At 28.9% G+C, this 14967-nt stretch overlaps 1 protein-coding gene across 1 annotated transcript; it reads right to left on the bottom strand.

Annotated features, from left to right (window-relative positions):
- Nucleotides 1–5072: 5072 nt before the first annotated feature.
- LOC113375264 lies at nt 5073–8393 on the bottom strand. The gene is made up of 4 exons (XM_026615205.1): nt 8149–8393; nt 6754–6962; nt 5932–6146; nt 5073–5249 (listed from the first exon to the last, which is right to left on the bottom strand). The coding sequence occupies exons 1-4, from the start codon at nt 8391–8393 to the stop codon at nt 5073–5075; spliced, it is 846 nt and encodes a 281-aa protein (XP_026470990.1).
- Nucleotides 8394–14967: the final 6574 nt, after the last annotated feature.

The raw sequence follows: 14967 nt of genomic DNA on the forward strand, positions 1-14967 counted from the left end.
ATTTTGTGCATTTGAAGACTGTTACGAAAGTATCAATTGAAACTAGTGCTGTTTAGTTATTGGTAAAGATTCATTTTTAGTTGTTGATTTTTGTTGACGATTTTGATAAAACTATACATGATGGTAGTATTGATGTTCTAATGTCTAAACGATATCCCCCATTATTAATGATCTACAAAATGTGGTTTAATTATAAAAAGTTATTAAAGTTTGTAACAATGAGCCGCGCTCTTATTGCGGGGCTTAAAGGTCCGTAAAAATGTCTACCATCGATATCTCAAGAACAAGTAAAGTTCAAAATTTTTTAATAACAATTGTTTAAAGTAGAGGGAAAGAGATATATATCCCGTCATCGCCTTGATTAATTGACAATGTTTAAAAATCCATAACAAAAGCATGTTCTTTTGTTGTTAGTTTTTTTGGTTGTGAGCACTGTTGTTTAGTTCACGAGACCTTAATATAATTTTTAAGTATACATTATATAATGGTTTTATAAGATGTATTGTTAATTTTAAGTTAGATTCAACAATTTTTTTATATTACCTCCATAGAAGCTTACACCTGGGTGGGTTAAAAGGGGTGCAGTCATCCCACTATTCATTACCCTGTCAAAGGTTTAAACAATAACCAACAAATAGTAAATAAGGAAAAAAAGTTAAAAAAGCAATTTAACAAGTGATAAATTGAATAAATAGTTATTTTAATTCTGCCGATGAACATTTCCGACGAAATACCGGATTAAGATCACATTTATTTTTTTCCTCGAACTTTTTTTTTAAATCTATAAAAAAGAAAGAAATCTATAAATTGCATAAAGACATCGTATTTCGACCACTTTAAAACTAAATTGCGCAATAAAGACGAAACATGGGTTCTTCAATCTAGGTGAAAAAATTGCGTAGAATGTTCACGTTATTATTCAGAAGAAAAAAGAAATGGTATAATTTTAACACTCCTGTTATTTAGAAAAAACTTCAGAATTACCACGACGGCTATGTTTCGTCTATGTGGTAAATATGAATGTAAAAAATTCAGGCAATAGGAGCAAATAGTCATATACCACAACCCCAATGGCATTGAAGTCTACTTTTGGTCAGCTACACGAACCCCATCCATGCCAATGGTGAACAATCTAGAGCATCAACATCTTCTGCTTACCAAGTAAAAACGTTAAAAGAGAAGCATTAAAAACTGATATATTTGATGTAATTAATTTGAATTCATTACCCACACTCTTATTCAGAACGGTTTTTGGAAAATTGTGGAGATATTAGCGAAAAGCAGGGCGAGAGTATCCGACATCAGGACTTTGGAGGAACGATATCAAGGAAAGTGGGACATCCACATGATGGCTGACAATTGTTGGAGCTTATTACAAAATCAGTCAGACCTTTTCTACGTTTGGAAATCATATAAAAAGACTTTTGAAGGCATAAAATAAAATATATCGTATTTTTTTAGAATTTGAGGTAAAACTGGCATATTGCATATCTCGAAAACTAGAGCTGGTAGCGAATTTCTGTTTTTGTTTTCGGAATCAGCGTCCTGGAACATCTTAAAAACCATAATAATATCGCAAGAAAATATTTTACTATCGCGCAGTGTAATCTGTTCATCAATATTTTTAATTAAACCATTTGCAAATTTTGCCATTTGTTTTATTTTTAGCACCTTTATTATTATTTTTAATATTTATTTTTATTATCTTATAAAAAAATAATTTATAACGTGCGTATAAACATTTGGCAATCAATAAATAAGTTTTTATTTTTTCACACTACTAAAATAAAATACGATTATCTAAATATTGTTAGTTCATCTTATTTAAACATTTTCTCTTTGAAGCGCTTAAGGTATCGACCTGACAAACATAAAATATGGAACAAATACCAAATAAATAAGTAATTTGTATGAGAAAAATGTTTGCTTCCATTCAAATTTTCGTCTCTTTTTGAATGTTTTCAAAAAATAAAAAATCTTGAAAAAGCGTGCAGCCGATGGAACGTTTGGTGTTGAAAGGTATTGGAATAATTAAATAAGTTGTCATATTATTATTTATTATTACTTATTTTTAGGTTCAAAAATATATATATTAAAATATCTGTTTTTACAGAAATCCGTATCATTTTTTAACCAATTTTTGAATTTTTAAAAATAACTGTGTGCTAATTATTATTATTGCTACAAAGGTATTAGAAAATTTTTGTTATTTTCTTAATTTTACGTGATACTTAATATTATTGAAAACTAGTTGTGTATGGCATCGTGCCTTAAGGAAAATTGCTGTAACTTCCCGTACCGTAACGAAATGTTCGAGAAATATTAAATGTTTTCAAATAGATTATTATAAATACTGTTACATTGCCTAATAGTTATAAGAATTATATAAACTGAATTACAATTTTAAAATTATTCGTTTGAAGTATTTAAGTGAGCTTTAGAGCTTTAGCCAGAATTAAAATTTAAATTTGAATTATTTTCGATATAAAAAAAATGTATAGGACATACAAAACACACGCACATCCATTTTTTCTGAGGTATGCCAGAATGTTCAAAAACCTCTGAAACATGAAGATATGGAAAAAATTTCATTTTCGATTTTCAGCATATTACTACGTACCCTGCGGGAAGTTAAAAAACAAAATTAAAAACGTTTCATCAAATTTCAGTTTTGTGAAAAAAACATAACATGCACCTGATGAACATAACTACTTAATACACTAGTGGTTTTAGCAAATTGCAACTTTTTATTAATAATTTTTTATCAATTCAAAATTTCAGTCTATTAATTAAACTTAGTTTTAGAATATTGCCTTAATGCGCAATACCATATAAAAAAACATTGGTTTTCAACCAATTAATTCAACTCAATTTTCAATGAGTAAATTACACAGAGTAGTCGAATTGCCCCAAAAATTTTCATGGTTCAATTAAATCTTAAAAAATACACAACCAATAAACTAAATGTAACAAATTTCTACATGAATGTCAAAATTGTTTCAATAAATAATTATCCGCTAAATATAATTTTTGTATTTGTGAACTTTATTATTCTTGAGCTTTTTTTATCAGACCTTTATTGATGACGTCAACTGCAATATAATTTTGGTAGGTGTGAATGATTTTATTGCAAATATTACAAAAACTATGATACATTGATAATTATTAATAATTATAATTATTCATAAAAATTTAATTATTTAGATTACATTCGTTGAGTAGAACTTACGTTAGACTTACTTTAGCGGTCCAGAGATAACTTGGATTTTTGCCCTATGATCCAATCAAAGGTTTTGCTGTTAAGCTTGGCAGTATAGGATATTTTTTTATGTATGGTACAAAAATAAACCCAAACTTGAATATGACTTGAGGGTTTTGTAGAGGTACGAAGAAGTAACGAAATTAATTTTTGTTATAAACACTTTGTGACATACTCTATCCAGTTCCTGGTTTTATCGAGAAACACAATTTTGCATTATTACTTGCATTTGAAAGATAAAACTTAATTTACAGTTGCATGGCACTAATGAATCGTACAATGCTGTCAGCGAAATCCGAATTATGTTTAATTAGGTTTTGATGTGGACAATGTTGAACATTAATCATTTTTCTACATATTATTCAAACACCTAATTGGGTAAATATTTAATAAAATATGGATAATATGTATAGACATTTTTTGCATAAAAAGTATGTAATACATACATTTTAACTGAGTTTGCACTTTGTGTACATTTTTGCTTATGCTAAATGTAGAAGGTGATAGTCCAATGATCTTTTTTGCCATATGGGATTATTCTTAGGGTACTTATATGAAACACAAAAATTTAAATAGTTTTTTACAACATTCTTTAAATATTCTAAATAATATTCCGAAGTGTAAATTGTGTTTCTATTTGTATTTTTACTCTAAAAGCCACTAAATAAGCTATATTTCTGGACGAAAGTAAACTTAATATTTGCCATACACAAATCATACTGATATATTGCTTTTAACCAAATAAAATATTAAATATAACATGTGATTATAATAAAATTTTCGTGAATTAAATATAGACGAATTTGTAAAAAATAAGAAACGTGCTTATTAAATTTTATATATTTCTATATTTGCAGAAATTATTCTTAATGAACTTGAGAAATGTTGTACTTTAATAGTACAAAAATATTAAAAGTATGTTTTAGTAACAATTTTTTTAATTATTTTTCTTTGAGAGCACAAAGTAACGCCAAGGCAAATCTATCCAAGCCAAAATTGGACTCTTTATTTAATACAGAGTTATTGATGATATATTTTAATTCAACAAAAAAATTAAACTGAAATTAACTTCTTAATATGTATATATACCCATATATATTAGATGGTAGAATCTTGAATTTGTAAATATTTTTAGAGCTTCGAACAAAGAATCCAAATGTATTAAAAAACAAAAAAGTTTTTTTTTAAAAAAAAAACATTTTTTTATTTATTTACTATCGACGTTTCGGAACTTTTTTCCACAGTTTTATTCATTGTATATTAAAAATTCAGCATTTTCTATTTTTTCTAAATATGTTGTTTGTTTGAATCTTAAATTTAAACAAATTTAAATCAAGATCATGTTTCTTGACAGATGTCCTGAAGATGAAACGTATCTACTTCCGAAATGTGGACAGTAAATAAATAGATGTTTTTTTATATATATATTTTATATATTTATATATATATATATATATATATATATATATATCAGATTATCCACATGCGTAGTATATTATATTGAAAAAAACTTTTTAATAAATATGATTTTTTATTAAATAAATTGATGATAACATATGACATAGTTTTAATTACTATATAAATAATAAATAATTTATTAGTAAAATTAACACAATAAATAAGTTACTAACTAATCAGACATGAATACATCTTAAAACAGAAGACGATGAGTGATGAGTAAAAAAGTCTGTACAATAGCAAGGGTCTGATGTGTTTTTTCGTAGAATAGGAAGAACAATTAACATGGCATCAATCGGTCGTCATAGACGTCCATTTCATAAGATTTAGTGCTAAATGTCTAGAATTTGGTACGTTATTCTGGTTTTTGGCCACTGTATGCCATCGACTGAGCATCGAAGCTACGCGCGTATGGGTAGCTAGAGCTGCCAGATGAACCTGATGACCATCCTTGTTGTGTGGTGCCGCCGGAAGCCCAGCCGGAACTTGCTGGTGAGTAGCTTGACCATCCTTGGCTACCAGCGCCGGAGAACTAGGGAAAGTCGAAAATTGCGTCAGCATTGTCACAGTCGTGTCATCTTTACATATAATACTATTTGTGTCAACGATTAGACCAGTATTGTTTTAGGTTTTTTTTAGATTATTTTGATTAAGAATATTCGTCGGATTTACCTTATGTTTAGCGATGTTAATTTCACTATTTTAGTATTTGTTTGTTGAATTGTAAAAGAAACAGATAGTTAGCACATTCCAGAGTCATTGTTATGGTTCTTAATTGGTTGAATGATGACTAGAAATCGGTGGTAAAGTGCTACTGAAAAAACGATGAAACGTTCAATATTCATGCAATTTTTATGAAATTATATATGATTTTAGGTGTCTGAGAACATATTAGTTTCATTACCAGTTTTCATTGAAGAATTTAGAAATATATTTGTTTATTTCGCTTTATGATTTTCTATGTTTTCAAGACGGTCGATTCTAAACTTTAATTCCAAATATGAGCGCAATGTTTTATCAACCCTATTGTAATAATTAATATAGTTTTGTTCATAATAGCCAATTATTAATGCTTATTTTTCAAATAATCTATTACAAAAAATCTATCATTTTTGGAATAGCAAACAAACGTTATGAGCGACGTAATATTTGTTTTATTAAAAATAATGCTTTCGCTGCTCTTATATTGGGAATTATTATGAATATTTACTCACTTTTCCCAAGATGCTGGAGCTGTATCCGCTGCTTCCACCGAAAAGTTTTTGTACTGCGAGGACGGCAGCCAAGATGAAAGCGATCTTAGATACAATCAAAGCCTTAACTGCCAAGAAAGCGATTCCACCCAAAACTAAAGGAATGATGGCAACCAATTTAGCACCTACAGCCATGATGATGGGTCCCAACATTTTCTTCATTTTTCCTCCGCGACCTTTAATAAATAACAAAACATTATATTATTAATAATGAAATAATTCTTGTATGAATAACATTATTGCAACAACGTCAGATTGAGCATATATGTTGCTAATATGTGAAAATTGTTTTCATTGTGTTTCGTTCAGTATAAAGAGTCAAGTTCTTACGATTTAGGTCAGTAATTGTAATTTAATGTTCACGCAAACCATTTCGTAACAGTTTTTACTTTCTTCAGAATAATGAATCAGTGTGATCGCAGCATCTTCACTTTCGTTTTCTTAAATTCACTTTATACGATTTTTGTTGTTCAAATTCATTTGCATTATATATATACTTTCTTTTTACACACTATTCAGCTAATAAGGCAACTTTTATATGATATAAGATTCGTTTTTATATTATAAAATTATTATTTATAAACCTGTTTTACATTCATATCAGCGTACTAAAATCATTTGTACTACGCTATGGATATAATATAAAACATTATAATTAATTTGACGAACATCAAACAATAAGTCGAAATTGATGCTTTAGAATAGATATAAATAGCAATTAAATATTCGCAAAAATATTTTATTTGAGTAAGCGTTTTATGAATTAATTGATAAAATACTTACGTCCTTCTTCGATGGCTCTGGCTACGCTTTGGGCGGCATCTTCGGGTAATTTAACTTGGAGGCTGTGGCTGCTGATGAATCTTGAAGCGGCTTCAGAGATCAAGTCCAAAAGACGTGCATTCTTTTCTTCTCCATTCGTTGGCAATTTAGATGCAATTTCATCTTCACTTAAAGCTTTTCCTTCACGACTTACTTCATAGGCGCTGTCTCTGTAATGTAAATCGTACGTTTAATTCACTGATCGTTACTGATATACGATTGTTGTTTTTGGAAGTCTTACTTTATTCAAACATTTGTTTGATCTCAACAATTATAATGTTCGACTCGAGAGGTACTATTAACGACTTTGATTTGTTTATGCGTAGGCACATTGTATTAATAGTTCTTGACACAGAAGTTGTCAAGAGCAATTATGTGACCGAATGAGAACTTCCAACTGAAGAATTGAATTTTTGCTCGAGTTGAACGAATGGATAAGTATGTGCGAGAATTCGAAGCATTTGCGATATTATTCGAGATGATGTTTTTGAGAAGTGACACCTCGGACGAATTGGGCGTGTCGCGTATGAGTGTGTCAAGTGAATAATAGAGTATTGTATTGCACGGTCATGTGGAACATGGTACATACAGTTATTGGCCCATTTCGCCAGCTATTTACATTGCGGTGTTAATTGTTCTTGCAAAGAAAACAATGTGCATGTAAATATCCGTTAAGCTATACATTCGATTGTGACATGAATGAGGAAGAATTTTTCCGCACTAATATTTTGTGAGCAGATTATACTAGCGAAATTTTTATACGTTAATAATTTCGTAAAAATAGAAATGCAATGATGCAACGCATTTTCATTTTCAATCAAATTTTACGAGAGCATGTTGATAATAATTGCAAAAAAGATTAAAACGAGAATTAAAGGACAACAAAAAATTGATTTTTGAAAACAACCGATATATTTTTTATAAAAAATAATTAAATATATAAATAATAAATTAACTATTTAATTTTCAATTGCGTGTTTTATATTTTGCTAAATTTTGATGTTTTTATTTTATATTCAGAACGGAAATAGTAAACGTCAGCTTTACATCTTTAGGTTAACTCAAGGTAATATTTTTACTTTGGAATGTTAATAATTTGCGTTAGGAATCGTTCGTTATATGTAATTCTAACAAATAATTTTATTAATTTAAATTTTATGTAAAAATGTTATCTGTTGTCAAATAATATAAATTGATAATCATCGTTTAGTAAGATATTTATTTATTTATTTTTTCAAATATTTTTAATTGTTTTCTAAATATAAATGATCAAAGATATTAAAATTAAAATAATATTATATATATATATATATATATATATATATATATATATATAATTAGATTTGCAAGCGTTACCTGTTGAATGAAACTCCTGGTAAGATTTCGATTTTTTGTTGTCGGGCTGCACGATCGAGCATGGCTACTCCTTTCACTGCTAGACAGGACGTCATGTCCTCGGCTCCGGCACAAGCCACGAGCGTCCTAGACATCCTGTCCCATGCTCCGGCATTGCGTTCCGAATCCCTCTCGATTTGGTTGTCAAGCACACTTGGGGCGGCAGACACAACCGCCAAAATAGCTGCGCACACAAAAATCCTCATATTTGGTTTTTTGTTTGGTATTTCTTCCAAAAAATATCGAAAACAAAGTCGTTATTTAAAACGTCCAAAGAATCGTTTAATTCGTTACAAAAAAAACTGAGTAGTCCTTTGTTGCACTTGACTCTTTGAGATTGGAGATGATTTTGATGATGATCATTCATGAGTTCAGTCTTTTTATACTCAAACCGTGGTCCATGTGGATGTTTATATATTTCATTTATTCTACAATATGTGCTCAAATGAAAAAGAAAGTGCCATATCGATCGACGTTAGTGCGACCGGGAAAGCAGATGGGGCAAAGAAGGCGGAGTTTCTATGTGTTCGTGCAAATGTGTGTGTACGTAGATTTTTTTCGAAACGATAGGAAATAGTTCCTTTTTTCAACATCTTCATAATACACCGGCACATAAGAAAACATTAGGCCCCCCTCCCCCGGCCGTCCGAAAGCAGGAGGTACGGTAGTGTCTGTTACACGTCGTTTTTAAACTTTCTTCAATTCAAACAACAATACAACTACTTTACATATTGGATTTGTCCTGTAATGAGTCAAAAGATTCAACGGCGACAGATTATACGACAGTTCCGCATAGTTCTTTTTGTTTTCAGAACATGAATATATGACGAATACAATTCGCATAAGGACTTGATGCCGGCGACCACGTGCCAATCTACATTGAAATAGAAAGTGCGCTGTACTCTAAACTCCGGCGATGCATCATTACGGAACAATTGACCATTATAAAGTTGATCATCCAGTTAGACATTTTATATAATCGCATATAATATGATCTCGATTACTTGATTACAGCGGATTACATTTTGCAGCTTTTGAATTTTCAACCGTAATGACGCATGAATGTTATTCATAAGTTTCTATTCGGCGATAAAACGAAATTCATTGAATTTCAATAAAATAATGGGATGATTTATATATATATATATATATATATATATATATATATATTTATGTATACGCGTTCTTATAAAATTTAGAAAATTATAAGTAAATTTAGCTGAAAATAAATTCATATTCGAAATTCTATGACATTTTCGAATATGAGCTAATTACAAAGCGGATATGATCTCATTTTTTATCTATTAAGAAAAATCAAAAACTATTTTTAATATGCAAATTTACAACAATTTCACAAGTTAAAATAATTTTACATTAACGCCGAGATTTTATATATAATATTATGGCAATTAGTTAACATTGAACTTTATTGAACATAATTGAAGGTTTAAAAATATTTGAAAATTTCACTAATTATTTTAAGCATTTTTTTAAATTTTCTTCAATAATCATTCACAATATTATAAAAGCAATTATTTATTACGTATATTCAGGGGGGCTAGGGACTTCTGGGACACTTTTTTTTTAAATAATATATCTTAAGATATACTGATCATATTTCTACGAAATAAAGATTGATAGATGCTGTAACTATTCCTCTGCCGAATAAAGTAAAAATAGTACAATGACTAATGGTAATTATTTCACAATTTATTATTTTCTACTGAAAGTGCCGTGTTACATTTACAAAAGTAAAAATTAATGTTTTATTGTTAAGATTCTATTGAAAAAGGCCTGTCACTACTTACCCCTGTTACAGAAAGTCCTTAGCTCTTTTCTTTATTTTTATTTCTCTTTAACTTTTAGTAATTTTATTTTCGCCAATTTTGAACCAGGCAACGCATCTTTTCGCGGTAATTTTCATGCCAAGAATTAAATTGATTACTAGCACGTGTATATAGCTTATATTTCAATTGACGAAACTGAATGCATTTATATATATATATATATATAATATATATATATATATATACATTCTTATTTTTTTCGACGTTGAAACATATTATTTTATCATGAATAAAAAATTATAACATACAAAATTATCTGATATTGCAATTATGCTTAATTCATCATTTATCAAATCCAACTGTGAACGATTTATAATTGTAGTTATGTTTTTTTGTTATTTGTTCATTGAATTTTTTAATTGAAAAATGTTTTAATTATGTGTATTGTTCTTACAAGTTTTTTTCTAATTTTTAATCTTGAAGGAATTTTACGAAATAATAGGTACATTATTAAACCAATGCAAAATATAAATTTCATGGCTACATTTTACAGAGATAATACTGTATATAACCTTAATCTGGTATTTCAACAGAAATATTCAGCAGCAGAGTTGGAATAACTATTCAATAATTTATCTCTTGTAAGTTTGTCTTTTCAGCTTAATTTACTTATTTATTTAATATTTTTTTATGTAAGGTTTTGTATTTAAAACTTTTTCTAATGTAAAACTAACAATAAAATATATATTTTTTAACAGAGAAACTCAATTGTGCTTGGTTGACTTTGTCTACCTAAGCACAAATATAATCTTATAACCTCTGCCACGGTCAAAGTTCAGTTAGTCCTTTTTACCCAACTTTTGTGTAAGCTTTTATAGAGGTTATATAAAATAAAACTGTTGCATCTAACTTAAAATTAACAATACATCTAATAAAACAATTAATAAAGGTTTACCTAAAAATTATATTTAGGGCTCGAAAACTAAACAATAACGACAGTGCTCACTACAAATAAACGACAGTGTTCATAACCAAAAAAACTAACAACGAAAAAAAAAACATTTGTTATAGATTTTTAAACATTGCCATTTATCTTCTGATAGCGACGTGGTAAGGATCAAGGTAATGGCTGGTTATAAATGTTTTCTCTCGACTTTCAAATATTGTGGTTAAAAAAAATGTAATTTTACTCTCTGAAATATTGGTGGTGGACCTTTTTACCCGCGAATCTTTAGGCCTTGCTCTACCTTATATATATATATATATATATATATATATGTGTGTGTGTGTGTGTGTGTATTGAAGTAGGTATATGTGTATCTTACTAAATGTAAGCACGTACATAATGAGTTATCAAATCTTTCACATTCATACAAATTGTCGTAAAAGAAACGTTGACGTGGAAATGAAGCGTGTTGTATAAGACAAGCGAGCAAAGCTCTCACTCATTATCAATACGGAGAAAATTAGAGGATGAAATAAAAACAAAAACCAAAAAAAAACTAAAAAACAAAAATGTAAGTTCTCGTTTAATGGGTTTGGGCGAGCGCGGGTCGAAGACACGGGCGCGACCTTGACACACTGCTTCAACGATAAGTCGATCGGTCAGTCCCACGAACCCGCGTCGGGCCCGGATCCTCGCAGCGGCTCCGCAACGGTGGGTCGGTAAAACGAACTTGTGGTGCGTGGCAACGTGCTTAAGGAAAATGACAGGATCTGCCAAAAACTAATCAGCACGTCTCCCATCAATAGGAATCGAATGTTTTTTAACTTCCCGTAGGGTAAGTTATAGTAATCGCAAAAAATCGAAAATGAAAATTTTTGCATTTCTCGACGTTTCAAACGTTTCTGAATATTTGGGCATACTTTAGAAAAAATCGATGTATGTGTGTTCGTGTGTGTGTGTGCGTGTGTGTGTGTGCGGATACAAATTTTCGTCGACGATTTCGAGAACACCGATCAACCGATTTAAATAATTTAAAAAACATTCGATTTGTATTGATAAGGAGACGTGCTGATTAGTTTTTGACGGAAGCAGCCAAAAATGGTAACTCAGTTCTTAAGAGAACGGAGCGTCCGATTTGAATCATTCAAAAAACATTTTACTTGTATTGACAAGATGAAGAACTGATCAAATTTTCATGAAGGCAGGTCTAGCAGTTTCGGAGATCTAATGAAAAAGTAAAACAAAAGCCATTTGGCGGTCAAAAATGATCATTAGACATATGCACATCAAATTATCAGGTTTTATAGAGATTTTAACAATAAGTATAAATTTTGTTTACATTCCTATGAGTTCCGTACCAATGTTTATTTAGACGGCGACACGGCGCTTACGCGCTTTGACATTTCGTCTCTATGCTGTTAAAGTGGTACGATTGCTTTGAAAAAAAGTTCAGAGTTTCCAAACTATGCCAAAATAAAGAAAACTTTTTTTTTCAAACAATTTTTTTTTTTGTTTCTCAAAAATCTAATTTTTTCGAAATAAATTTTTTCAAAAATGTTATCGCTTTTAAAAAATAATAATTTTTGGTACGGGAAGTTCCAGCAATTTGCCTTAAGCAGCGATGCTTTGCCTTAATTAAGCCTTAAGACAGAATTCTACTTACTTACAGCTCTTTTAATCATTCAAATCGGTTGACGGTAGTCTCGAAATTGTGGACGAAAATTTGTACATACATAGATACTACGCAAACACACAAGTGCATTCAATTTTCTAAGGTACGCCAAAATGATCAGATAACTATAGGTACTGGTAAAATCAAGAAGTCCAAGTTCTCAAATCCTCCAAGCAGTACTTTAATTACATGGTAATTAACTCTTTCTAATGTAGGTGAAAATAAGTCTTGTTTAATGTACTAATTGTATAGACATTTGAAAATAAAATGACAAATTTTACAAATGAACATCACAAGTTTGCATTTACACTACACATACACACACACATACTTATCATATATATGTATATATATACAACATATATATATATATATATATATATACATATATATATACTATATATATATATATATATATATATATATATGTATGGGTGTGGTGTGTTCATACAACATTGAAATTTATCTTTATTACAAATAGGTAGTACAATATTGTCATTTTTCAGATCAATTTCTCTTACCTTCAGCAATATATTGAATCTTAGCAAATGAACCTAACACAATTTACAGTCATGTAAATAACGCATCTGAATGCTATATTTTCAATATTTATTTTAATAAATATTTTAAACTCCTAAAATGCAGATTTGTAATCTGAATTAAATGAAATGTAGTGTGAGAGATTTTTCGATGCTACTTTACACACCATTGCCCATTGTAAACTTGGCATAATATAATATCTTAATTAAATCGACAAGGAAAATTTGCAAAGGTTTATAATTTATATCTAAATCAAAAAGTTTGTACATTAAAAACACACACTCACACACACAATATATATATATATTTATATATATAAATAATATATATGTGTGTGTGTGTATAGATACACGTAAAGACAATTTCATTAACGCAATATAATTAACTTCATTTTTGATGATTTATGCTCAATGTATTATCACTTTTTGTTAATATACTGTATTATAACAATTGAAAATAAAAAAATCAAACGTAATGTTTCATTGATGATGATTAAAATTAGAGCAACGATCAATTTATTAATTTTTTTTTTTTATTTATATTATATTAATTATTAATTTAATTTATATATTTATTGTTAATATACTTCATTATAACGATTGAAAATTAAAAAATCAAAAATAGTGTTGTATTGATGATAATTAAATTTATAGCAATGATCAATTACATACAAATATATTTCACATATCAAGTTGTTCGAGAGACTCTGGTGTAACATTCCAGTACTCGTCTTCCAAGTGAAAACGTAACCGCCGTCAATAACCTGAAAAAAATGGTCAAAGATACACCTCATATATGCTACACTTGTTAGAAATTAACACTTCCGTATAGGTTTGGTCCAGACATAATCATATCACTTATTCTATATGAAAATTAGACAGAGCCTTTTAACAATACATATGTAATGTTCGTTTTTTTGTGATTTTGTATTTGTTTGGTTGTTTTTTTAAAAATATTATTAATAAAATATAGTCTCGTAAAAATTGCATACTCATCATGCCGTACAAATATCTATTTTAAAAGGATCTAATTTACTACAATTACGCTAATATTTAATTGTTAAAATCATCTTCTAAAAATTAATTGCTAACATTAGCATATTTTAACGATTTATTTATTTCTAAGGCAATTTTATAGAAAAATTGAGGAATTATTGAACAGCATTAAGCGGTTCAATTAGATTTAAAATAATATCACATAAATAATGAAATTTTAGCATTTTTTAAATTTAGCTTCTAAAATTTAGAATAAAAAATGCACAGGTTTGATATGTTATTTTCAATTTAAAGAGATTTTACAAAGTAATAGCTACATTATTCAACCAATGCAAAATATTAATTTCATGGGTACATTTTTTACAGAGTTAATCCTGTATATAAACCTTGATCTGGCATTTCGTCAGAAATATTCATCAGGCAGTGTTGGAATAACTGTTCATTTATTTATCTCTTGTGGAATTGCTTTTAACTTAATTTATTTTATAAAAAGTCTTGTAAACTAAACATAATGCTCAAATAATACTTTTATTATGGATTTTCAAACATTGCCGTTTATTCTCCTGATATCAACGTCGTATGAATCAAGGTAGATGATTGGTTATAGATCTTTTTCCTTCTACTTTCAAATATTGTTGCTAAAAAATTCTTAATTTCACTTGTTTTTGAGATATAGGTGGTGGACCTTTTCACCTGCGGATCTTTGAGCCCCTATTGAAGAGTAATAATAAAGATTAACAATTTTACTTTGATATTAAAGATCGTATGATTTTGAAATTCTCCAACATGGACGGAAATTTCATAACTAAAATTATCATTAAATTATTAAATTCTTCGTAA

This window comes from Ctenocephalides felis, unplaced genomic scaffold, assembly GCF_003426905.1.
Source record: "Ctenocephalides felis isolate EL2017-DRISC unplaced genomic scaffold, ASM342690v1 CF-g0.4_SCAFFOLD_01886, whole genome shotgun sequence".
Lineage (NCBI taxonomy): Eukaryota > Metazoa > Arthropoda > Insecta > Siphonaptera > Pulicidae > Ctenocephalides > Ctenocephalides felis.

Excerpts from the sequence above, each read along its gene's own strand:
- LOC113375264 (XM_026615205.1), bottom strand. The coding sequence starts at position 8,393 with ATGAGGATTTTTGTGTGCGCAGCTATTTTGGCGGTTGTGTCTGCCGCC. Across the intron at positions 6,147-6,753 it reads CAGAGCCATCGAAGAAGGAC|GTCGCGGAGGAAAAATGAAG; the intron begins GTAAGTATTTTA and ends TATTTATTAAAG. Across the intron at positions 5,250-5,931 it reads GCTCCAGCATCTTGGGAAAA|TTCTCCGGCGCTGGTAGCCA; the intron begins GTGAGTAAATAT and ends GACTTTCCCTAG.